This window comes from Lepidothrix coronata, unplaced genomic scaffold (assembly GCF_001604755.1).
Source record: "Lepidothrix coronata isolate B3197 unplaced genomic scaffold, Lepidothrix_coronata-1.0 Scaffold0, whole genome shotgun sequence".
In the NCBI taxonomy this organism is placed as follows: domain Eukaryota; kingdom Metazoa; phylum Chordata; class Aves; order Passeriformes; family Pipridae; genus Lepidothrix; species Lepidothrix coronata.
In genome coordinates, this window is record NW_016690180.1 from 10,494,012 (window position 1) to 10,520,940 (window position 26,929).

Genomic DNA, 26,929 nt, shown 5'->3' on the forward strand with positions numbered 1-26,929 from the left:
CAAGTAATCCTATCTGGAAGCAAAGCCAGACAAATTCCCATGAGAAATACAGCATACTTGCTTGTCTGATGGCGTGATTAGCAAACATGTCATATAAGGAGGAGAGGAATCTACAGCTCTTTGATTCCTTAAAGCCAAGGTCCCTTTGGAAGATATGATTTACTCAGATAAATATTATAAGACTCAGTGTGCAAATAACCATAAAATGTAATGGTCCATGTCATATATAATCACTCATATTAAATAGTCTGGTGGACTTTTCCAGCTTTAAACATCAATGAATTAACAACTCTCAGAGTCCCAGAGTGTGTTATTTAGTTGTGCTCAGAGAGGAAGCCCACTGCCTTGCAGCTAAGGTCAATAGCATGATCATCTCCTCCTGTATATCTGCATTTCTTGCTCTTCGGCTGTGTTCAAATGCTCAGAATCGGGTTTCTGAGATTTGCCTTCCTCTTGCTGGCTCAGCTTGCAGGTCTCTGCTGGCTGCTTGGTCTAAAACAAGTTGCCTGTCTTAAGGGAGTGATTCTCTTCAGCTTTTGTGAAGTCCTACTGTAATAATGGAAGACAAACATGTCACATTGTAACACAAGCAGCAGGCGACTCAGAAGCTTGTCAGATCACCCTTTGCACAAGACAACAAGAATTGTCCTCCCCTGAGGCTAATATGTAATGTAATGTGTGAAATGTACTCAACTGTACTCAACAGTTACTGCGAAGGTCTAGAGGAGCAAAGGGCTGTTATCCTATGGAAACGTGCTTCTCATGCATTTGCCGTCTTTCACCATGGAATATGCCACCTGGCATATTAACTGAGGAATGACTTTGGCATCCTGTGGCAGCAGCTCTTGATGCCAGGGAGGTACAGGAAGGTGATCCTCAACCACCTTCCTCAAAGAGGGGCTGTGCCTATGTCCAGGATACACTCCTTCTGCAGTATCACTCCTCAGGCTGGTGTTGCTAGTTCCTCTTCTTTTCTGCAGCCTTCGTCACAGTTTGAAAAACAAACTTGTAGAACTATAGGAAAACAAAACAGAGAGGTGGAATTCTGGTGGTAGCTAACAGATTTTAACAAGTGTCCTCCTTCTTCCTTTGCCCAGGTTTTATCAGGCTGTGAATGAGTTTGACACCATGACCGCTGAGGACTCCACTGCAAGGATGAGCAATGATTCCACCAATGTGTCTACCACAAAAGTCCCTGAAGGCGTTGCTGGTGCGCCCAATGAGGCAGCTCTGCTGGCGCTCATGGCCCGCACTGGATATAGCATGATCCAGGAGAATGGGCAACGCAAGTACGGTGGCCCTCCTCCAGGCTGGGATGGCCTGCACCCTCCTCGCGGCTGTGAAGTCTTCGTGGGCAAAATCCCCCGTGATGTCTATGAAGATGAGCTGGTCCCCGTGTTCGAGTCTGTTGGCCGCATCTACGAAATGCGCTTGATGATGGACTTTGACGGGAAGAACCGCGGGTACGCCTTCGTGATGTACACACAGAAGCACGAGGCAAAGCGTGCAGTCAGGGAGCTGAATAACTATGAAATCCGCCCCGGCAGGCTGCTGGGTGTGTGCTGCAGCGTGGATAACTGCCGGCTCTTCATTGGAGGCATTCCCAAGATGAAGAAGAGAGAAGAGATCCTGGAAGAGATCTCCAAGGTGACAGAAGGTGTGCTGGATGTCATTGTGTACGCCAGCGCTGCAGACAAGATGAAAAACAGAGGTTTCGCCTTTGTGGAGTATGAGAGCCATCGAGCAGCAGCAATGGCCAGGAGAAAACTCATGCCGGGAAGGATCCAGCTATGGGGACATCAGATTGCTGTTGACTGGGCAGAACCAGAGATAGATGTGGATGAAGATGTCATGGAGACTGTTAAAATTCTCTATGTAAGGAATTTAATGATTGAGACCACAGAGGACACCATTAAAAAGGTCTTTGGTCAGTTTAACCCTGGCTGTGTAGAGAGAGTGAAAAAAATACGTGATTACGCCTTTGTGCACTTCACAACCAGGGAAGATGCCATTCATGCCATGAACAACCTTAACGGTATTGAACTGGAAGGCTCGTGCCTGGAAGTTACCTTGGCCAAGCCAGTAGACAAGGAGCAATACACTCGCTACCAGAAAGCAGCAAAAGGAGGGGCTGCAGCAACGTCCGAAGTAACTCAGCAACCTAATTATGTTTACTCTTGTGATCCATACACACTAGCATATTACGGATATCCATACAATGCCTTGATTGGGCCCAACAGAGATTACTTTGTGAAAGGTTAGTAAGCACAATTAGGGGATATGATGGGCAGGTTTGATCTCAGGCTGATGCAACCCAAGGTCTGCCCGAGCCAAAAGACAGATGGTGCTATGCAATTTTTATTTAAATACTCTTTTATAGGTATTTTTGCCATATTTCTGTTTGGTCTCACTGTAATTTGTGACTATACAAATTGTAGTTATCTATAAATAATTGGTAACATACAGGCTAGTAGAAGGGAGGCATCAAAAATATGGTTAAGAATGAGATAATGGACCAAGCATGGGATGGGGAAGAGAGAGATCTGGGTGTTATGAGTGCTGTACTAACTCTGAGTAGGTCTAAGGATTCCAGCTTCTGATGTCTCCTTCCAAAGAAGGAAGCTGGATCCTAGGTTTTAGCAGTCATGACAGAGTGCTCTGGAAGTGTGGGTATTATGACCTGGTCATCCAAAGGGAGGGATGTCAGAGAAAGCCTTAGCTAGGAGCTCTCTAGGTATCGTTTACCCACTACATTAAAATGACAGTCATGCTGTGTCCTTTATAAAGTAATTTGAGAGCTACAAGCAAAAGGAATCATGTGAGTGCAAAATAATTATTTTATTGTGTATAGTTTCATTAGTTATCAGTTACAGTCATTAAAAATTAACCAAAAATCTGTTATTCATAAAGAACCCTAACGGCTGCTATAATTACAATTACGCTGTACTTCCAGGAGTTAGAGTTTCCTGAAATTTGATGTGTATTTCCATATAGCAGGCAGTTTAGCGTGAATATATTCTTAGGTACTTATGTAAACCAAGAAGTATTTGTAACCCTAGTCTATCAAGAATTTCAGCTTCTCCTCAGTTTGTACTTGCCATGCACTATGAAGGAGTTGACTGATAGCCTAAATATTCAATTAGACCGTCATTGAGTGCATTAATACTGCAGTGTTCAAAGTACTGTCGTAACACTTGTAGAGTTAACAAGATAAATAAAAGCAGTATTTTTGGAGATGGGGTATGTTCACATTTCTAATAAAATAGAGAGAAAACGAACAACACTAGTAAAAATATGTGCAGAGGTGGGACAAAGTTGGTTAAAGGCCAGGAGAGGGTCCAGGTACCATCTCCACAGGGTCCCATTGTGGCCAGTTGAAAGATTGGGTCTCCTCTGGAGGACAACTGAAAGCAGAAGCTGTTCCTAATGCACAGAAATCACTTTGAGGATCCTCTCTGCTGAGTGCATTGAACCCTTAACACTTGCCACAAGAGTTGCACAGTATAAATGAGCACCAGTATAAATGCTCAGAAACATCAAAAGCAAAATGAGTGTAGGCTTACTGGATCCTTCTAAGGCACTTCTGTTTTCCTAGCAGGCTCACTAGGATTCAGATCATGCTAACTTCAACAGCCACATCTCTAAGCATGTGCCTCTGGATCTCAGCCTGGGGTCAATCGGGCTCCCCATGGGGCTGTTGCTCTCTGTTATTCACCATCCTCTTCTATGTTGTTATCATAAGCAGGCAGCATACGAGGCAGAGGGCGAGGTGCAGCTGGCAACAGAACCCCAGGCCCCAGGGGTTCCTACCTGGGGGGATACTCCGCTGGCCGTGGAATCTACAGCAGGTACCATGAAGGCAAAGGAAAACAGCAAGACAAAGGATACGAGCTGGTTCCCAACTTGGAGTTACCAGCCGTCAATCCGGTGGCCATTAAGCCTGGTGCAGGTTAGTATGTGCAAGGAGGGGAGGAAAGTAGGGGTGGCGGGCAAGTCCCCACTCCAAACTCTCTGTCAGGCATGCAAGGGCTCCTCCAGGGCCAGCCCACGACTGCAGCGGTGAGGACAGCCCCAGTGCTCCCCTGTGCTAGATGCCTCCTGGCTCTAGCAAGGCTTTCTTCAAACAAGCGGCACATGGCAGGACAGGGGACAGGATCATCTGGGAACTCTTGAGGCCAAAGAAAAGAAGGGCTGAAGCAATGCCCACCCCTCCCGTCCCCTTTTCCACTTCCTCAGGAGGAAGCAGACTTTCCTCTCCATCTAGTCACATACACTAGAGCATGGTTTCTAAGAGTAATCTTCCTCTCTTTTAATGTCTTCAATGCTAATTTCACCCTGGGAGATTCTTATCCTAGATTTCCAGTCAGGCCAGAACTCTCCCCTTTAAATTTGTTTTTCTCCAGTGCTATGAGGCTGAGAAAAGGACCTGGGGCTTTCCCATTGCAGGAAAGTCCCTGACAAGGCAAGCTCCTCCATCACCATCAGCAGCATGGAGAAGGAGCAATGCAAGGACCCCTAAGGGTCCAGCTTGCAGCAATACAATGCATAGAGGAGAGTCCTCATCTCTTCTGGGCTGTGGCAAGCCAACCCAAGGGCTGGGGCAGGGGTTAGCCCCTTCTGCCACTTTCTCAACTGACTATCCAGCCCTTGCCATTCCCAGGTGAAGAAGACTGGAGATCTGCAAGTACTCAGGATCCTGTTTGGAAAGATTTTTATTTGAAAAATTAGCCTGGAAAGAAGGTCCTTGCAGGTGATGGGGACAAACCCCCTTGCAGAAGTCCTCATGTCTTCTCCTCATTCCTTTCCATGTATACTGTAACTGCAGGATCTAAGCGGTGTTTAATAATATAGCTACAGTGGTCTCCCAAAACATGCTCCATAGTGTCAGTGAAAACTACAGCTTGCATCTAATGAATCATAGAATCATAGAATCAGCCGGGTTGGAAAAGACCTCCAAGATCATCAAGTCCGAGGCTGTGAAGAGCTCTTCATAACAGCTAGGTGAGACAATGTGAGAAGTCTAGAGACAAAGGAAGGCTGTTAAGATTAAAGCTATTTCCGAAGACAGATCAGATTTCCTGAGAAAACTACCCACTCAAAATCAGAAAGTATTACCACTATCTGTGTTTGCAGAGATACTTCAGGAATTCCAGGTATTACTAAAGGATGCTTGAAAGGTGATCTTTGAAATGAATGCCTATTAGCGGTTTCTGTATTTCGTTTGACTGCCAAACAAAAGCTTGAACCTCAAGTCTAAATGTTTCTACACTTAAAGCATGTTGAGATTCAGATTTTTTTTATCAGACCTTCCTTGCTCATATGGTTCTAGCACAGCCTTTGAACACAGAAGTACCTGTTCTGTTTTCCCCAACCAGATCAGCTGATCCAGTGAGAGGCACCACATGCAAGACTTACCTCTCTTACGAAGAGGATATGACTCTGAAAGCACATTATCAGAACAGAGGAGTAAAGATGTACCAACTCTGCAAAGTTACCTACTGCCTAGAACAATCTTAAAGCTCATTTCTTTGCAAATAGTTAGAAAATTCCTGAGAGGTCACCCCAATACCCTAGGTGCCTGTTCCTGCTTTTCTGCTAGAGGTTACTACAGAATGAAGCATGTGAACTCTTTGCCTTTGCCTGGTGAGAAATTATCCAGGATATTTAAACCAGAAATAAAACTAGTTTGAGCTGACCAGGTGGACTCGGTGTAAAAGGAGAACTGGAAAACCTCATGAGTGGGGGTCTCTGCTTGATGAAGTAGTAGTATTCCACTCGCAGAGGAAACATCTCTGCTGGAAAGATATCTGGTTGCAGTCTCCAGGATCAAAACAAGAGTACTGCTTTTGGGCACGTCCTTCCAGCAAACAGAATTGCACACTTTCTCATTGCAAAGTTTCATTGCATTGAAAGAAACCTATGTGCATATTTGGCTTCATTTCTGACTTACTGGCTGCACCTCCCATAGGTGCCAACATCACCTCTTAGTCCATCACCTATTATTTATTGATTACTTTGTTTTCTTTGTTAAAAGGCTTGCAAGCTGAATGCTGCATGAAGTGCCAGTGAAGAGCTTTGGACCACTAACCCAGTGTCCCTACAATGGGCAGGGATGTATTTCACTAGTTCAGGTTGCTCAAAGGCTCATCCAACCTGAACTTGAACACTTCCAATAATTGGGCATCCACAACTTCTCTGGGCAACCTGTTCCAGAGACTCATCATAGAGTATGCCTTCCTTACATCCAATCTAAATCTACTCTCTTGCAGTTTAGAACTGTTACCCCTTGTCCTATCACTACAGGCCTTACTAAAACGTTTTTCATGTAAGCCCCCTTTAAGTACTGAAAGACTACAATAAGGACTTCCCAGAGTCTTCTTTTCTCCAGGCTGAACAACCCCAACTGTCTCAGTCTGACTTCACAGCAGAGGTGCTCCAGCCCTCTGAACATTCTCTGGAACGTTCTCCAACAGGTTCACATTCCCAGAGCTGGACAGAGTACTCCATGTGGACAGTTACCAGAGCTGAGTAAAAGGGCAGAATCACCTCCCTTGAACTGCTGGCCATGCTGCTTTTGATGCAGCCCGTGATATAGCTGGCTTTCTGGGCTACAAGCATATGTTGCTGGGTCATGTGCAATTATTGTGATTATTGGAAATGCTTGGCAAAGCACATTTCTTCCCTAAGCAATGCCATGAAGCTCTGCTTTGAACCACATACAAACTCACCATCTCTGAACACTATCAATCTGACCAGAGTGTTTTCCTTTTGTTTGAAAGATTGTGGCTCAGTTTATTTCAGGTTGTCCAATTTTGGCATGATGGAGACTTCCAAAGAGCAATTTCTTTTTTTTTTTTTTTTCATTAAATAGATTGATTTTGTAGCAGACAGATGGGATAAAACATATTTAGCTAAGCTAGTCCTGGGAAATGCATAATAGTAAATCAGCTGATATTTCACAGAGTTGGCCAAAGGAGGGTATGTAAACCAGACCAGTTGCTGCCTGTAACTTCTGGAGTACAAACCACATTTTTCTGTCCTGAAGCTGCTCTTCCTATTGATCTCAACAGCTGGAGTGGGGACCCCAATGGGATACTGCACACTCCTACCCATCCTTGTGCTCAGGCCACGTTCTTGGTCGAGGGGAGGACAAGAGGTCGTCAGAAGGGGCTGTGTAAATCCAGGTCACAGCCTCCAGTGCCCAGCAGGACTCTGGCCCTAAAACATCCATGCCAGGAGCATGGGGAAAAACTCTGGACCAAGCAATTAGCAGCAAGCCCATTACTATGCATCAGCCATGGTGCTCCCACCCATGGGTAGGACAGAGGTGCCTCAGATCTCCTGCATGCACATGAGGCTAGCTGCCCTTGTAAGGGCAGCACAGGATCACTGCTGGAGAGTTTGCACATCTGGGAGGGAGAGCTCTTCGAGATGAGGTCATGGAAACTCTTTCTCAATGCATCTGATATGTCTGGTCTCTCCTAGTGGCCATCCCTGCCATTGGTGCCCAGTACTCCATGTTTCAGGCTGCACCACCAGCCAAGATGATGGAAGATGGTAAAATCCACACTGTTGAACACATCATCAATCCTATAGCTGTCCAGCAGGACCCAGCCAGTGCAGCAGCTGCTGCAGCAGCCGCAGCTGCAGCTGTAATACCAGCGGTATCAACACCTCCTCCCTTCCAGGTGAGCTCAGCATGGAAGTCCTGCTTCCCATACATCCCACTTCCCATACATCCTGCTATGTATACCCAGTGTGGGGGGAAGACTAGTCTCTTGCCCTGCTTCTGTTCAGGAGATGCTGTTGAGGATGTTACGGTGCCCAACAGCCCTGCGGTCCATCTGACCTGTCTTAGACATCTGCACATTGGGCGACTGCTTTCCCCACTATGGGGGACCCAAACTGTGAGGGAGAGAACAGCCTCCCATGATAGCATAGCTCTCAATCAAGAGGGCATGCACTGCCTACCCCCTCATTATCTTCTTCTCTTCTAGGGGGTTTGCAATTCAGAGTGTGGAAGCAAGATGTAACAACAAATTAAGCACTTCTTTTGAGGTCTTTACCCTTTCCTTTCAGGGTCGCCCCATCACGCCAGTGTACACCATGGCTCCCAATGTGCAGCGGATCCCCACAGCCGGGATTTATGGGACAAGTTATGTGCCATTCGCGGCACCTGCTGCGGCAACAGCAACAATAGCCACGCTACAGAAGAACGCCGCTGCTGCCGCTGCTGCTGCTGCCTATGGAGGATATGCTGGCTACATCCCCCCAGCTTTTCCAGCTGCCACCATCCAGGTGCCCATCCATGACATCTACCAGACGTATTGAGACTGCCAGCGGAGGAGGATGGCAGAGAAACACACACTGAAGGAACACTTTACTATTTATGAAGAAAGAACCGTCTGCGAAAGAGTAAATATTTGGGCTTGGTAAACTGATGCAGAAAGTGAAGAATGCCATAGAAAAATGTGTTCGAAATATTTTCTATGCTTGAAGGTTTCACTAACTTTTTTAGGCTATTTTTAAAATTTAACAGGCCTATATTCATACATTTCCAAAGGACCTCAATGCATCCAGCCCACCGCTGACATGCATTTATACGCATTGTAGTGGGATTGCATAGGGTCTTTTTTTTTTTTTAACAGTTATATTTTCAATATATTTGTGGTATGAAGGTTATTTTTTAGTAATTTCTGCACTCCAGAGAAGTCTATTTTGTAGTGCCTTTAATAATATATCAGCTATATATTAAAAAGCACACCTGAGCAGCTAGGGAAAGTTTTAACAATATATTTTGAAGAATATATTCAATATTTAAGGAATACATACCTTAGTGTTTTGTTTTGTTTTGTTTTGTTTTTTAAGAAAAAAACAACATGTATCTTATTTAAAAATTATACTGGAAAGTGCAATTTGAAAAATGTGCAAGACCTCTGCAGTTTTGTGCTGGCATTAATACAATCTGCTCTTTCTTATTTGAAATCACAAGTAACTAATACTGACTGTTTGGGAGAAAGAGAAAATGAAAAAAAGCCTTCTCACACATACCTCTTCACAGTGTGATTTGCAGGCTTGTCTTAAGCAAAGGAAAGGCTCCAAGTTTTCCTTAACAACTGGATTTTCTATTTATTGAAGCTACTTGTAGTTGGAATATGTGCAGAAATGAGTAGCTGATATTTTACGCAAGGTGTCTTGACTTAGATATTCATCCAGTATAAAGCCTCAGTTCTTTTTCAATGCTCTTTATTTTATTCTTTGAAGTATATGTTGTAGTGACTAAGAATGTATGCTGTCAAGAGCAGCCATGCTCTCACTGAGACGATATGCAGCATTACTTACCTATTGCTCCATCATGTTCCATGAGAAATTTCAAAGGTACTAGGTGTGGTAGTGATACTGGAATTAGTGAAACAGGGGCTAGCCCCCTCCCAGCCTCCCTTCCACTTTTAATTTCCATTCTCCGCAACTGGAGTTGTACATGCACATCAGGGCGGGAGTGATTAGACCCAATGATTTTAAGACATAGAGCTTGTAAATATCTTTTAATATACATTTTTAAAGTCATTTTATGTTGCAAATCTACATAGTATGTGGTTTGCCACAAAACAAAAACCTTTTATTGCGATATTATAAAAAAGTTTGTTTTATTAAGAAGTAAATATATTATTGCAGTGTTTTGTGGCCTGTTTAAAGGCTTTTATTTAGTAGTGCAGTGAATGTAAAACATAGTAAAATGGTAAAGAAATATCTTGCCCTTTGTATGAAGTGCATCAGCTCTGCAAACACAGCTCTGGTGACACAAGGTGCATAGCAGGGAGTCAGTAAACAATGTTCCTTTACTTTTTGTGGTATGAGTACCTACCAAAGGGGTTTCGCATTGAGTATATTTTGAAAACTGAATCACTCTCAGACTGCATCCAGCTCAGTTAAGTGACCTTTTTAATACGCTTCTTCTGCTTGCCTCAAAATTGAGCAGTTGTATTTTAGGTGCTCTTGCTCAGACAAGCTGAGCTCCCCTTGACCCTGTCGACCCGTTACCAAAAGCACTGTGAGGTTAACCATTAGGTCGGACTCTGCCCCTCCACACCCCTTCCCGGGATACTTTTTATTGTCTGTACCTGCCCATCTGAAAGCACATCCAGACCTCAGCCCCCAGGCCCTGCCCCTGTGTAGGGGAAGAGGAGGAGATATGGGCAAAGCCTGGGGAGCAGGAGGGAAAAGCCCCCAGGAGGAGGCCAGCACCGTATCCTCCAGTCCTCCAGGTAAGGCTTTCCACGGCTCAGCCATGGGTCCTTAGGCCATGCGCAAACACCCTGGGGGCAAGAAAAGGCAGTCTAGTACTTTGGGACCCTGCTGGCCTACTTACAGCCCCATGCCATGGCTGACTCACAGAGGAGGGAGGAGAGGTGATGGCTTCCTTCCCAGTAATCCTCTCTGCCAGCAGGACAAGAGTCCTGCTGCTCACAGAGGTGGCAGGAAGAGAAAGGAGCCAATAAGGGCAAACCCTGATGTGCCCCAGGCCACCACTGGGTGCTGCCTTAGTCAGGGCAGGAGCAGGGAGTACCCAGGGATGGAGGCAGGACCTGGGGAATGCAGGCAGCCAGATCATGCTGAGCCTCCCGCCCATGCCTGTCTTTTACACTTTCTTCTAAACCATTTCATGTACACTACTACTGAGGTAAGTCTCATAACTTGAAATGTGAACATCTCTAGGTTAAGAACAAACTATTCTAAGGAAAAAAATATATATATATAAAACAAAGCCAGTGTGCCTTATTCTCAAAAGAGCTGATATTTTAGATATTTTATTGTATCTCTTTTCTCTGTATTGTCAGAAGCCTCTGAGTTTATCTAGTTCTTGCTCCATTTACGGTACATTTCTAGGATGTAGTGAATAAAGCATTCTTTAAAAACAGAGACTGTTATTTCATTGCAACATCCCATTCTGCCAAGGCTGTGCTCTTCTCTGAGCTGGGAAGAGGGTGTTTGGGGCAGGAGGTGAGCAGGACACTGCAGTCGGGATCCCCATGAGCTCCTGCAGGGAGGAGAGATGAACTGTCCCATTGGCTCCGCCACCCCACCACCTGCAGAGGACAGTGACCTCCCCACCATGCATACTGGGTATCTCCCCATTCTTCCAGCAGCTTCTGAACAGCCTAAATCTCTTTTTGCATCCAGTTTAGAGTCAATGCCTGGATGTGGATGGAGCTGAAGCTGGTATCCCTCTGTGCTCTCCATCCACCCAGTGCACAAACACCTGTAACTCTGTTGCATGTCCTCACTGCAGGGCAGGAGCACTGGGGACTGGCACATCATTTTCATCTCAACATGCTTCTTGCTTCAAATGTACAGAAAACTAAGCTGTGCCTCTTGGCAGTATTTGCAGCTCTCCAGAATCCCTGGCTGTATCCTTGGTGTAAGTCCACCTCAAGAAAATTTGCTGCAAATACCAACTCTGGAGAGAAGAGCAGTGTGAGGCAGCAGAGGTAAATGACTTTATGTCATTTTCCAGAAGCCCTGCTAACCAGAGAGGTCCCACTTGCCAGGAAGGTATCAAATCTGACATCCATGTACAATACAGGGCAGAAGGAGAAACCAGGAAACTAACAGGGGTGACCTTAGTGTACATACACTTAGTGTATGAGGGAAAGGCTGTGGATGTTGTCTGCCTTGATTTTAGTAAAGCCTTTGACACTGTCTTCCACAACATTCTTCTGGAGAAACTAGCTTCCCATGACATGAAGAGGCGTACTCTTCACTGTGTAAAAAACTGGCTGGATGGTCAGGCACAAAGAATGGTGGTGAACGGAGTTACATCTTCCTGGCAGCTGGTCACAAGTGGTGTTCCCCAACGCTCCATGTTGGGTCCAGTCCTGTTTAATATCTTTGTTGATGACCTGAATGAGGGGATTGAGTTCACCCTCAGTCAGTTTGCAGATGACACCAAGTTAGGGAGGAGTGTTGATCTGCTGGAGAGTAGGAAGACTCTGCAGAGAGATCTGGACAGGCTGGATCAATGGCCCAAGGTCAACAGTACGAGGTTCAACATGGTGAATTGCTGAGTCCTTAACCTGGGTCACAACAACCCCAGGCAGTGCTACAGTCTGGGGGCAGAGTGGCTGGAATGCAGACCAGCAGAAAAGGACCTGGGGGTGCTGGTCAACAGCAGCTGAACATGAGCCACTAGTGTGCCCAGGTGGTCAAAAAGGCCAATGGTCTGTATCAGAAATAGGGTGGCCAGCAGGACCAGGGCAGTGATCATCCTCCCACTATACTTGGCACTGGTGAGGCCACACCTCAAATCCTGTGCTCAGTTTTGGGCCCTTCAGTACAGAAAAGTCAATGAGGCACTGGACCAAGTCCAGAGAAGGGTAACAGAGCTGGTGAAGGGTCTGGAGCACAAATCTTATGAGAAGCAGCTGAGGGAGCTGGGGTTATTTAGCCTGGAGAAAAGGAGGCTCATGGGAGACCTCATTGCTCTCTACAATTACCTGAAAGGAAGTTGTAGCAAGGTGGGGGTCGGTCTCTTCTCCCAGGTAACAAGCAACAGGACAAAAAGAAATGGCCTCAAGTTGTGCCAGAGGGGATTTAAATTGGTTATTAGGAAAAATTCCTTCACTGAAGGTGTGGTCAAGCATTGGCACAGGCTGCACAGGGAAGTGGTGGAATCACCATTCCCTGGAAGTGTTAAAAAAGCATGTGGATGTGCCACCTGGGACATGGTTTATCAGTGAACGTAGCAGTGCTAGGTTAGCAGTGGGATTCAATGATCTTGGACATCTTTTCCAACCTTAACGATTCTGTTATTCATTTGGATGAGAAAGAAATCCCCAGCAAACCATGGCCCTTTAGAGGTGTTCAAACATGAGGCAAGCCCTTCACAAAAAGCAGTGTTTTCCAAGTGAGATGAAGAACTGTGCCACACTGCAATGTGTTTCTGGCCCTTTCCTTTTCTCTTTATCCAAGCTACCCCAGATTAAAATTAATCTACACGGGTTTTTTTAAACATACACTTCACAAGATAATTTCTTTATTTTCCTAGACTGCTGATTTCTGACTTCAGTTTTCTAAAATTTTCATTAATGATTAATTCATTGTAAGGTCGAAATATACAAGACATTCTCAAGATATTAACGTACACAAGACCAGAGAAATGCAATTGTTCTTTCAAGATGACCTTGCTGCCTTGGGAATGTCAAGAGCTCTGCTGAGGCCTTAGGCACTGTGACAACTCAAAATGCTGCCAAGGTGATCCCATTCCCTTTTTGAATGTCTTTCTCGACGATCTTGAAGAGCAGGCGTGCACTTCCCTGGCTGGTATTGTCCTAAACTGCTAAAAACCATCTTTGACTTGGTTCAGGAAACACCACCCATTAACACCAACTGTGATACAACTGCTATATGAACAGATTAACAAGAAATTCAAGTGCATTAGCACCACTCTGAAATAGGAACATCTCATTGATATAAACATTAGAGCTCAAAGTATATGCAAAATGCACTTTTGATACATCCAAAAAGGTATATGCTGAACCTCATCTCCTTCTCTGTGGCTGATGTTACACCCCTAACATGTCCAGTCTGGAAGGGTCCTGAGTACCTACTGTGTGCCAATCAGCCACAAAACTGGACCATCATGCTGACCTGTAAAATAAATAAACTTCAGACCTACCTCATAACAAGAGAAAATACCTCTGCGGTGCATCTAAAAGCCAGCAAAAGTCAGGGTTTATGCTCCAGTGTGTCAATTAAATGCTAAATCATACTTGACTGAGTTTTAGGGCCAAGTCCTGCCTGTCAGCAAAATGGTTGGAAGGGTGTTGCAGGGAGAAGCAGCAAGCTAGGGAATAAAAAAAGGCAGTTTTGTGGCACCAAGTCCTTCCCTCTTGGCACAAAGGCAGGCTGTGCCATGCAATTGTGATTGTTCAAGTTACCAAAGAGGAAAGAGACTATGGAAAGTTTTAGAAATTTGGTACTGTAGAAGTATTTCCACATGAAGTATTTCCTGACAAGCTTATGAATTACATCAGATATTTTTTTTCTCCAGACAGAAGACCAGGACTGGAGTTCACTTGTTTCCTAATCAAAGAAGACAGAAGCTCTGTCTCACATTTCTCGCTCAGGCAAAACTGCAGATCACACATGTGGGAGGTGAGCAGTCAAGGACTGTGTCTGTATTAGAAAACTTCATAGGGGAAAAGTGTTCAGATGTGCTGGGTGTCTTCCCAGCATAGCGACAGACGTCTTCATCTATATAGGCTGCGCCAGTTTATGTTCTGCCCCATGCTGGGCCCCAGGGCTTCACCTCTATCTGCCCAGGACTCCCCACAGCTGTCTTTCCCCAGGGCATTGAAGAGACAAAATAACAAACTTGGGTTGTGGTCTGGTGCCCATCCTGATTGTTCCTGCTCTTCTGCATGCAGGTGGTTGCCACACTGAAGGAAGCTGGGTCACTTTCCATGTTCTGGCTGACACCATTGTACTTTTACTTTGAAGCGAGATATGCTTTTGTTCAAGTTTTTTTTCCCTCTTTCCAAACACACTCGTGTAATTTTTTCTAGATAGGTTGCACTTTGAGCCCATCCTTGTGTGTTTTTGCAATGTCACAGAAGTTCAGCCTTAGCTCAGCCGCTGCCAGCAATCCATGCACTGGTGGGAAGCAGGAAGCCACAGGTAAGCCAGAATATCTTCATGAAGTTGAAATAAATCCCTGCAAACAGCCTACACAAGCCACAGGAGTGACCTCAAGCTAACTAGCAGAGAGAAATATGCATTTAAATTAGTCAGAGGCAAACTAACCTTCCCTTAGAGCAGGCTAGTTTGTTCCAAAACTCTGAAGTAATAACTACCTCAAGCAATTCTCAGTCCTGTAACAAATCTGTAGGATATGGACCAAGGTGTCTTACAGGCACTCAACAGGGCATGCAATAGCAAGGGGTTACTTATTAAACTTATTATGCATGCACTGGCTGTACACAGGACATCCTGAGTCTCTCGAGTCTTTGACTTTTCGGCTGCTGTCCCATGCAGGAGGGCTTTCTGGCCACATGGATAAGCTAAATATTCCCTTAAAGCTTGGCTTCACTCCAGGTAGACAGATCCCTTGGCTCACCAACCTTCATGCAGGACACAGAGGGTCACAATCCTGATCAGCAGCTGAAATGCTGGCACCCAAGTAGCAACTGTACAGCTGCTGAGAGCTTGGCAGAGCACTGGAACAGTGAAACCCCAGGAGCTGCTTCCAGCACAGCCAACATGAGCTACTGCTCATGGAAAAAGAAATCATGGAAATCTGCTCTAATTTGTAGTTGGGAAGAAAAATCAGCTCCTGTTTGGCACTGTATTCTCTCAAGTCCCAAACTCCTTTATACCCATCACCCTTACTCAGGACCCAAATGCACACATGCTGATTCAAACCATCAACCTCCTCAGCATCTCTGGCAGGCAGGTTTTCACCAGGTTCATCCACCTTGCCTTTTCCTGAGCCCACTACCTGGCTCCAAGGGGAACAGATACCACAAAAACACGGGGAGCTCTGTTCCTATTTTCAAAAAAGCCTGGGTGCTGCTCGAGGATCTCCTGCTGAGCTCACCTAGCATTTCTTAATTTCACCAGGGTGACTGAGACCTGGACTTCCTCCTTGCAGCATGCGTGAGGTTTCGAGACACTCTGATTAAGCGACTGTGTTACACATTTTGGCTTTCATACAAGTTTTTCTCAGTCTGCTCCTTTTGGAGTTGGGACCAAAACACCACCAAGGTCTAAAAGGATTAAATTTAAGAGTAATAAATGGTATTTTAAATTTAAATTAAAAAAAAAATCCACTCCTTGAGTAAACAAACTTCCTTGTCTTTCTGTGACATCTTTGTGAGCGATAGGAAGGGAGGGAGAATACGGAAATGTACAGCACTTGGCACTGGTTACACCTTAAACTAGTTTTTCAACATTTTACAACCAGCTCTGGCCATGTGATCTGTGTGGAAAGATAAACTGAGACATTTAATCCTACTTTTCTTTTTTCTTTTTTTCTTCCTTTTTTTTTTTTTTACCACAAGGAAGTGAATTTCATGTGGTTGCGATCATTAAATTGCAGTAAATGATTTGCCCGTGAGAGGAAAAAAAAATGCAACGGAGTGGTTTAACATAGGGAGGGCTGGGATAGGGCAGCTGTTTGTGACCAACTACCCTTCCCTAGCTTGAAAACTCAGTGAGCTTCATTGTTTCTCCCCGCCTGTGACACTTAGGGACGTGTAAGCTCATTGTAGGTGAGAATTGCCCACTATTTGCTTTTGTAACCAGAGTATGAATAACAACCTTCCAAAAGCCAATTGCTTTTTGACCTAAAGCAGCAGCAATTACCCTCACAGAAAGTTATTTAACGCCATATCATTCTGGAAAGCAGCAAGCTTTAAAACTTATGCTTCATCTCCAGAATATTACTGGCTGTTGAAATGACAGCTGGGTGCCTGGTGAGCAGGACACTCGCTGCACTGTGATAGGGAAAGCCGGTTCAGACCAACTAGAGGCACACGTCTGCCTCCACCCTGGATCGGGAACATGATCCCGGAGAGGAGCATGTGGGCAGAGGCCAGGGTACTCAGCAAGTCCCTCCTTATGGAGCACCTCCAGGGACCAGCATGCACAAGAGCAGTCCCTGCCCCTGAGACACTGTAGGCTGGGTCGTGACTAGGGGGCATCCTTGGCAAGGCAATGGTTAATTAGCATTGTCAGCTGAGATGAGGACCCGGGCTGGCAAAATGTTAATGGAGACAGAACACATTCGAGAAACTCTGCAGCACATGAGTCTCCCCCGGTGCTGTCCGGAGGGGACACGCTGATTTTCCTGGTTGCTCAGAGAACTGCCCGCAAATGACTGACGGGTGCGATAGCAGTTGTCAGACTGCCGGGCACTGGAGATTGTCTTCTCTAGCACTGAGGGTGGCATACTTGCTGATTTCTGAGAACTGTGGCTTTTTATTTCTTTTTTTTTTTTTTTTTTTCTGTTTGGCTTCACTCCCACATGCTAACACGTACCAATATCTTCTTTAGAGCAACATTAGTCTGATTATTTAAACAGCTTTTTGCTACAGTCTGCTCGATCCATAGAAACGTTGGTCTAAGCAAGATAACAGCTAAAGTTGAAAAGTACGTTTGTAAAGGCACTGCTGCTATTCCTTGGATCATGCCAGCTGTACAGGGTAAGCAGGGCTTTTCATCTCAGGTGCTATGAGAGTATGACATCCAAGTTTCCAAACTGGAGCTGGCTCAGCTTTGACGAGCCCAGAGCAATGGCAGGTGAGCCACACACCACAGGCACCTGCAACCTGCACCTACTGGGAGAACCGCTGCTGCCAGCCCTGTCTGGCTCCCCCAGCCCTCACTGGCCAGGACGGACCGAAGGGGAGGAGCAAGGCCTTGTGTTTAACCAGGCTCAGCTTCCTGATGCGGTGTGCCACGTCACCACGGGAACCATTGCACTGGCACAGGCAGAGGGGTGAGCTGTGCAGCCCAAGGGAACTCCGCAGGATCAGCCTGACATCTGCTCCCCTCTCATCTTGCCTCCGTTCACAGGGGAATGGTGAGGGCACAGTGGCAAAAGCACACCTAGCGATGCCCTGGGCAGGTGAGCGTGGCACGGCAGAGCAATGTGAAAGCCCCACCTTTGGCACAGAGAACATCTTGTACATGAAATTGGGCAATGCCGCATTGCACTGTGACTCCTCCCATCAGGTTGCTTCTGATACTCAGCCCCAATATTTCCTTCTGTGAGCCATTTTTTATTAACTGGCAGCTCTCCTGCTCCCATTTATTCTTGTGAGTAGGTTTTTTCAAAAGATAATTCTTGGGCTCAGAACAGCCCCACATTTCATGCCAGCTGTGTTTCCCCTGGGGTTTGCTCCACCATCCTCCTCTCATCTGTTCTGCCTAGTCTTTCCTGCTGCTTGCACAATGGCATAACACATCTCCTCAATGCTTAGGAGGAGCTGCAGGCCAGCAGCAAGTGCCATCAGTGAGAGAAGGATCAAGCACTGGTAGCCCTTCCACACATCAGCCCTGCCCCAGCTGCTGCTCCCCACAGCTTTCTCCTGCCATGATCTCAGGATCCTACTGATGGCAGTGCTCCCAGACACTGCAATCACCTCCTCATCTTTAAGAGGTTTACCTCCAGTTCACTTGAGCAATAGATTTTCATGTCTGGGAATGGGGAAAGCTGCAGGGAGAGCTGACCTGACCGTTGTGATCCCCTGAGGCTGTGTTGCCTTTAAATAGGGAACAGATAAAAGTATTAATGAAAAATAAAGGATGAACAGGCTTCTTGTGACATCACGCCTCTGTGGGTCTTATTTGAATGGTGTATCAGACTGCACCTGTGCAGAAGTATTTTCTTCTCATCTTACCACTACTATGGAAAATTCCTACCAAGAAGCATTTCAGAATTTGACTTTAACAAAACTTAGGAACACTCTGAAACTGTATAAGATAAGCGATCACATATAATAGTCTTAAATAATCATAACTCAATGATATTTCATGACAGGTCTTTAAGAAGAGGCTACTAAAACATCCTGGCACAACACATTATGTTGGGGAACGTGCCTGCCAGCAAGATATTTCAGAACAGCCTTCTGATAGTTCAATTATAAACTTAAAAGTATTTTTATGAATTAAACTTGACAGGCTTTCCTAGAATCCCCCTATATTTTCCCATTGTTGATTCCAGTCTTACTAGAACAGTAATTTTTCTTTTCTTTTTTTTTTAATTACTTGTTACCTGGCTATTTATTAATTGCTTAATTGATAAGCCCCAAAATGAGTAGAAGGGATGGAAGTATGGTCATTATCTGAAAAAGCTGTATCTGTGTGCACTTCCAGAATGTTTTTGCTTGCAGTCTGACATTACAACCCCGGTGTAACGGGCAGGACAATGTCACAGGGTTGGACGGGGCTTAGAGATCTCACGCCTTGTTCCCTGCAAGTTTTCCACTTTTGTTGAGTTTGACATGAAAGCAGCACAAAAGGACCATCATGGCCATGTGCACATGGGAGCACACACCTCCCGAAACAAAAGATGAAAGCTTCTCTTTTAATGAAACCAGAAGGGGGAGGAAAAAAGTGAAGACAGAGTGGAAAAACCTGCAAGAGGTCAACAAGGAAAACAAAGGGCAGCTTTATTCAAGCAGCTGTTTTATTCCAGAAATGGCAGGGCTGGATAGGGCACTGCTGCCCAGTACTTTTAATACAGAAATGCAGTGTAATTAGGGCTTTGCTTATACCAAGAAGATAATGGCAACCCAAACTATATGATTTAATAGTAGATGAGGCTTGAGAGGGTGGAGAAGAGAAAACAGAAAAGGAATAGGGCTCTTCTTCTCAAAAAGCAGAGGGATGCTAAGGAAAATGGAGGTGATTCTCTACATTTTATTTTTCCACTTTGATCAGATGGAACAAAAGCTTTTGATGACTGTTATAGGATCTATTGGTCAAAAATAAAAGCCAGGTCCAAATGAACTAATATCTCAAATTGAAGGGTAAATATAGTAATTACAATTTTCTAGTAAGAAAACAACTTTTGGACAACTAGCAGCTGGCATAAAAGGCTCAAACTGATGAAAGCTAGAAATAGCTTTATTGAATTGACATAAAAGGCTCCGTATCAAGGATGAACTGATACAGGAACTAGCAAATGATAAAGCTGGGCAAACCATTGTAAGATTTCTGCCAAAAAGCTGTTCAGAGGCATCCACTTGAGCTGCATCCCAAACAGAACAGATACACACACATTCAGTGAGCAGTGCTGCATTGGGCAGCCATAGCGTCAGCCTTGTACTGCAGACCTGGCCCATTACTTCTGCTCCTGTGGGTTTGAGCTGCCAACACCTCCCCACTTGGTAGGAAGACTTACCCTGGCAGCTTGCTGGATGACAGCTTGCTAGCAGGCTGTTGCCAAAGCAACTACTCGTGTGAAATTTTGATTTTTGGTTGGACGTTCCCACTATAAGGAGCCTCATGCAATGACTGTTCTGGTCCAATGTAGTACAGGCATTTTTTTGCTAGAACAGAGACAACTGTCACTACCTTTAACTCTTGTTTCTATACTTGCTTAGTCCACACTGCAAAGCAGTTTGAATTCACCCAACTTGCTTGCTACTACAAGGAATGCTAAGGGAGAAGATGGTATTTCAGTGTAGCCCAAGATGAATGGTGTAGAAGAAGCAGAGCGATGGATTTGTTTCTATACCATTTGCAACCTAAAAGGATATACATTAATTCTCTGGGAAGATCTTTCACTCTCTTTAGCAGATGCAGTGTTAGAATTTACAGGCATCTGTACTGATTCTGATGCAGGATTAACCCAAGATTTAGTGTCCAGCAAGGGAAGAAGTCAGTAGCCAGGGAAGAGAAAGAACAGGGCAAGTTTATCTATGGTGCCCCAGCACTCCTTTGGCCTCCAGACTCTTCCAGCTCAGGGGATTTCTGCAGATGAACAGGTTTTCTGTTTATTTAGTAACTGTCAACAGACAAGTACTCTCTCTCTCAAATGAAACTGAAGGCAGTTCAATCAGCCATTCTTCTTCTTTATTTTGCATAGGTACTTTATACATTCCCCTTTCTTTCTGTCATACAGTTGCTTCTATTTAAGTTATACATTGCTGGGCCTGAAATATAGAAGGAGAATAATGTCTCATTGTGGGAAGGAACATTCACCTTTGGAGACTGTAGTAGTTATTCTGACAAGCTAACCTGTCCAACAGCAGCTCCTCCGCAATTCTGAAGATTTAGCCCTCATTCTGTCTTGTTTTTTGAGACACTAAACTCAGTTTAGAGCAATGTGCCCTTGAAAATCTCATCTTGAGCACTTTTGAAAATGTTTGTATTTGCTGCCATTGATTTTAAGGAAGGAGTTGTGGATGAAAGAGCTACTTTGCACAAGGCAGTTCAAGATTAGCATATTGAGAAATAGTCCTCTGTCCACAGGAACAATTAAAGCTTACAACATCACCAATATTGCAGAAAATGATTTGTATTGGCAAGTAGATGGCAACTTCAGTGCCAGGTGTTGCCATAGGTGCTCAGGCTATTCAGATCATGCCTGAACACTGTACTGGTTAGGAATATAGCCTGACAGCTGGCAGAAATGGAGCAGATGTAATAGACATACTGGGCATAGTACCACTCACATATCCAGTATGTCCTGTGCACAAGAGGCAACAAAGCCTGGCTTAAGTTGGGAATCTCACGTGTCCAAGATCAAGTACAAGGACATGCTGCAAATGATTTACAGGCTGGGAAGTGATGGAGCAGAGGAGTTGTGAAGTTGGGTTTTGGAAAAATTATATGTAGTGACTAAGTAAAAAAAGGAGAAAACACAAGGACTGGTTGTTCTGGAAAGAGAAGGAAGGCAAAAGCATTTTAAGAATAATTGTGAATGTTGCCTTTAGATCTTGTTTGGAGACCCTTTTCCTAAAACTGCCTTAACTTTCACCCCATGCTGCCTGAAAAGCTGCTTCAAAAGACATTTAATCATTGCATTCATATTCTGTGCTAAAACATAATCCAGCAAAGGCACTGGAAACAGCTGAAATCAGTTTTTTCCCCAGAACAGCGGGACACAGATGTTACAGTGTATGTTCCTCCTCCATGTGCTCTGCAAAATCCCCACAGGCTTGGATTTGCAGGGGGAAGAGCAGCAGGGGGTGGTCAGGCCCTGGGCTGCAGCTGCAGCACCCTGGTCCCATCCCCACTGCCTAAGCTGGGGTACAGCACTGGAATACAGATGAACCTCTAGCTGAGTCACTAAAGCAAGTACATAAGTACAGAAGTACCTACAAAATGCTTTGAAGGTCAAAATATTCACTCTCGTAAGCATTTAGTGATTCTTCCATCCAGCTCTGGGTCCCCCAACATAAGAACGGCGTGGACCTGTAGGAAGAAGTCCAGAGGAGGGCCACAAAGATGATGAGACTGGAGAAACTCTCCTATGAAGACAGACTGAGAGAATTGGGGTTGTTCAACCTGGAGAAGAGAAGGCTTCCAGGAATACCTTATAGCAGCCTGCCAGTACCTAAAGGAGGCCTACAAGAAAGCTGGACAGGGACTTTTCGAAAGGCCATATAGTAGTAGGACAAAGGGAATGGCTTTGAACTGAGAGAGGGGAGATTTAGATTAGCTAATAGAAAGGAATTTTTTACTACACAGGTGGTGAGGCACTGAAACAGGTTGCCCAGAGAAATTATCCATGACCCATCCCTAGTAGTGTTCAAGGCCAGGTTGGATAGGGATTTGAGCAACCTGGTTTAGTGAAACTTGTCTCTGCCTATGGCAGGGGATTGGAACTAGATGATCTTTAAGGTCCTTTCCAACCCAAACCATTCTGTAAGTCTATGAATCCAATGATACCTCTTGCCTTGTGATTCACATAGCTATAAGTATACCTTAGTGACTAGTTTTAAATGCATACATTTTACAGGTACCACAGTGGCTTTGCTGCAACTGCCTTGGAAATTCTCTTGGCAGGAAAGGCAAGGCTGCAGTTCTGGTCCATAGGGACCCCAGACCATAAAGAGGAGATAGCTGAGACATCCCTGGGCTGATTACCTCTGCAGATAGTGGCCTTCTATTCTACAGCTGCAGTGAAGAACTTTCTAAACTTCAGCACATCACCATGACCAGCTATACTGCAACAGCTCCAGAAAAGCTGTGATGCCACCTCTTCAATGCTGTACCCAGCAACAAAACACAGTAAGGACCGCCTTCGCAAAGATAAGCAGAAGGGGACAGCATGCAGAAGGGACAGGGGCCTTCACCTCTGCACATCCTTGCTTACCACCACCTGCTCCCAACAGCTCACATAAAGGGCTGTTCTGCATGATTCGGGATTAACTCAGCTCTACCTGCCCTGCTGGACTCTGCCAGTGTGACTGTCAAGAACAGCAGCAGAGGTGGCCCCGTGCATTTCAGTGCAAGGGAGCAAAGGCTAACCAGGAGTGCCAGATGGAAGGAAGAGCTCAGGTTTCTATGAAGACACCCTGGTGCTAACTTGCTTCTGGTTCCCTCAAAGAGGAACGGATTAATTTAGGGCACTGGATCCCCTGTTTGCACTTAGATGTAGCTTTGGAAAGTGTATCTGACCCTCAGAAACACACACTTCCATGACTAAGTTGTCTGCAGGGGCTAGAGTGAATGTTGAGTGCTGGGTTGTGTGGCTTTAGCACCAAAACACTGTCGTTTTATTCTCAGGCTTTGCTCCAATGTCATCAGCCTGGAGATGTAGCTAGCAACAGCATGCCTTCCAGTTTCATGAAGCAGGGGATGGCACCTATGCAACACCCAGTTCAGGATCAGGTTTATGTTTGACAAAGCTGTTTGTGCCATGGGATTGTGCCCTAGTAAAATTAGATGTTCCTTACCCATCTCTGAGATGCGATGAAAAATTGGATGAAAGTGAACTACAAAAGTAATAGAGTCTTTCTTTATGATGAAACCTCAGAAGAGTAATTAATTTAATCAGCAGACTTCAACACTGCCATTCATAACCTGTATGAAGAGGTTAAGCTATAGGGGCCAAGTTATCTTTATGACCTTTACCACCAGGAAAGTTTACAAACGGCAATTAGTAGATTCAGAGGCCAAAAAAATTAACCCAGATAGAAAGCATGTAATAAACCTCTGGCATTCAATTTAGCAAAGTTGAAACAAAAAAGCCAAGGCATAAACTGGGCTGTGCTACACCCACCAACAGCAGCAAAAGGAATTAGCATTGATCTTCTCAGGAGAACAGGTTTGCAAAACATCAGTTGTTATATATTACAAGGTCATAAAAGTAAACCCATTTATTTCATGCAGGATTCAGAGTTGTTGGACAGTATTTAAGAGAAAAAAAGCAAACTATGAGTGATTGTATAGATCCTTGATAAGATACTTTTCTCCTAGTTTTGCAATAAACCTTGGAACTTCCAGCTCGGTACCAGAGTAAAACCCTTCTCTCTAAATAGCATGCAATTAGGTGAGTTACTTGGTATAGATAAACTGCTCTTTGGAGAGATTCTACTTACAGTGAGACAGCATAAGCCATAGGAGTGGTAAAAAGAGGGGAAGCTCATGTACCAGGTAAAAAGTAATAAAATTCTAACAAAGCTGCACACCCTCCCCACTGCAGCTCTTTCTGGGTTAAATGAATTCTCTATTTCCTTTCCCTGCAGATTTAATCCATTTTAAGAGAAATCTTTATATCTATAATACAAATTGCTTGTGTTTGTTTATTCACCAATAACACCTGGTGCAGCTGAAGGGTCAACACATGAGAACTGCAGAGCTGTATGTAAGCCCAGCATACTTTTGGGACACCTCCAAAGCAGTGGTCTTGCTCCCAGGGCATGAAGCATTCATGGATGCCAGCAGCCTCAGAAGGACCCAGAGTTTAACCAAAGCAGCTATTCTAGCACAATGCTCTAATTTTAAAAGTACCATCTCTAAACTTGTAAATAGATGCTTAATTTTGAAAGAAAAAAAAAAGCTACAGTTGTTAAGTCAAAGGAATAGGGAAATCACTAATGATACATGCTGTCCTAGCTTAGCACACCCACTAAACATAGCAGGCAATGAAAAAATCCCAGTATCACTCTGTTTTGTCTTGTATTCAGCCCCATCTAGAGCAAGTTATTCGCACACCCTGCAAAAAACCCCCATAGGGTGCTTGCTGCTGGGCCTGCAAGCAGGTCTACCCTACCACAAGGGTAGACGTCAGTCAAAGAAAGACCAGCAGCAGTAAGACCATAGCCCAGAGGTATAATTATATTTTGGTGCCTCATTTTTAACATCCTAAAGCATCTCATCAAAACTAGATGCCACACAACCGCATTGGCTCTCTACAGTACGTGATAAAGCCCTATCGCTCGTGTGCAAAACCATCAATTTTAGTTAGGTCCCACTGCATCCCCTCAAGGCTTCCTTCTTTTGAGTTCACTGCTTGTAACTTTTCAGATGTCCTTTATGGACAGGAATTTCTGAAATCAGCAATTGTGCTATGGTCCTTCGCTATAGGCAGGTCTTCATGTATTTATTATATTTGAGCCAATACTCATACAGATCTGATTAACATTTACCTTCCTGTTCCAGCTATTTTTTCTGTTTGTTGATTTTTTAAAGAAAATACAAGTTATAAAACAGCAATGTAACAGTCACAGCTGCAGCACAGTGAAAATGAACAGTGGCTGACGTTTTGCTGCTGCACAAAGTCCTGCTTCCCAAGCTGGCCATATGACCACTCAAGAAAATACACCCAGACTGATGACAATCTGTTGGTATATCTGCAGCCCTTCTGCCTGCTCAGCAGCATTGCCTCCTCCCCTCTGCCATATGCACGGGGAGTTTCATGTGTGAGTGCCCCTGGGGTAGAGAGGGAAGGTGAAGGAGTCACCTGCCTGGCTGGGCTCAGGAGGACCACCTGCAAAGAGCAGGAAGAGATACAATGGAAACAGTGTCATGGGGGAAGGTTAGAGCATAGACAAGGACCAGGTTTCAGCTTAAGTGCTGCGGGTCTGTTGAACTACACCAAATTACCTCCAACACAGTCTTATTACATCTGTTTCCTCATAGGAGCAGTTGCATAGTCTCTACACTCCAGGAATCCTCCAGAGGACTGTAATCTGATGCAATAGTGAAAGTTTAAGTTGGTATGGTGCGTTGACCCTGTCTGGACACCAGACAGGTTCACTACATCACTCTATCACTCCCCTCCTCAGCAGGACAGGGAGGGAGAAAATAAGATGGAAAAAAGAAACCTTATGGATCAAGATAAAGGTAGTTTAATAAAGCAAAAGCAAAGGCTATGAGCAGAAGCAAAAGAAGACAAAAGATTTCTTCTCTGCTTCCCACCAGAAGGTAGTGTCCAGCTACTTCCTGGGAAGCAGGGCTTCAATATGCATAGCAGTTGCTACAGAAGAAAAATTCCCCCTCTACAGCCCCCCTTCCTCCTTCCTCCTAGCTTTTATAGCTGAACAGATGTCATATGTTATGGAATATTTCTTTAGTCAGTGCATCAGCTGTCCTAGCTTTGTTCCTTCCCAAGATCTTGCCCACCCCCAGCCTACTGGTGAGGGGGAATGTTGGAGAGACAGCCTTGATGCAGTGAAGTGCTGCTCAGCAGCAGCCAAAGCACCCGTGTGTTATTGACACCTTTCTAGCTACCAATACAAATGACAGCACTGTGAGGACTGCTATGGGGAAAATTAACTCCACAACCTGGTCAAAGGCTCAAGTTCCTCCTGCCATAGCACCCAATAGCTCCAGCAGGCATTTTCTCTTGGTTCCAGCAATATACCAGACTATCCTGACCAGGTGTAGAGACCAACCTCCACAGCTCATGAAGCCTTAATCTGCAGTACTTCAAGGGCTAACAGACTACCTCAAATCAGATCTGTTCCTAAGACTGCTAGCCCCTGGATCACAGTATAAATTAAACCATGGCTTCTGAGGAAGTAATGAAGCAGCCTTTCAGATCAGCAGTCTTTGCACTAGCCCATAGGATAGAATTCTTCATTTATTTAGTCCTTAATAAAAGATTAACAGGAACAATTCAGCTAACAGGGTACCAAGGCTAAATCACTTCTTGCATCTTGGAGTTAAGAGCAGAGGTTCTTTTGGTGTTTTATCTTTAAAAAATTGTCTACAAGCATGGCCTTGAATCACCCCCAGCAACTAGAACAGCACTTGTATGACCCCTAGAGGTCTCAGGGTTTAGGTGAGAAACTAACTCCACAGGAGGAACTTTTGCAAGGTGCTTTCACAGCAGAGACACTTGGGCCCTGGACTCATTCTTAATATCACCCTTCACCTCTCCACCCCTCCCCCAGGGGCAGAAACTCTAGACTGGTTTTCTGCTGATGCCTTGGGAACCAAGGGTTCCAGTGTAATGCTTCTACAGACA

At 44.8% G+C, this 26,929-nt stretch overlaps 1 protein-coding gene across 8 annotated transcripts in view; it reads left to right on the plus strand.

Moving 5' to 3' along the window:
- RBM47 (RNA binding motif protein 47) overlaps nucleotides 1-15,980 on the plus strand; it is an 85,834-nt gene extending 69,854 nt beyond the window's left edge. For 3 of the 8 annotated variants that reach the window (XM_017805110.1, XM_017805119.1, XM_017805136.1), the window contains 7 exons: nucleotides 1,098-2,257; nucleotides 3,743-3,949; nucleotides 7,486-7,688; nucleotides 8,080-10,265; nucleotides 14,051-14,154; nucleotides 14,565-14,676; nucleotides 15,619-15,980. In XM_017805110.1, the coding sequence (XP_017660599.1) occupies nucleotides 1,098-2,257; nucleotides 3,743-3,949; nucleotides 7,486-7,688; nucleotides 8,080-8,331 (1,822 nt within the window). In that variant the 3' untranslated portion in view covers nucleotides 8,332-10,265; nucleotides 14,051-14,154; nucleotides 14,565-14,676; nucleotides 15,619-15,980. Of the gene's footprint in view, nucleotides 1-1,097; nucleotides 2,258-3,742; nucleotides 3,950-7,485; nucleotides 7,689-8,079; nucleotides 10,919-14,050; nucleotides 14,155-14,564; nucleotides 14,677-15,618 lie in introns of those variants that run through there. The other 5 variants (XM_017805128.1, XM_017805074.1, XM_017805084.1 and 2 more) reach the window with 4 other exon arrangements.
- The last annotated feature ends 10,949 nt before the right edge of the window (nucleotides 15,981-26,929 follow it).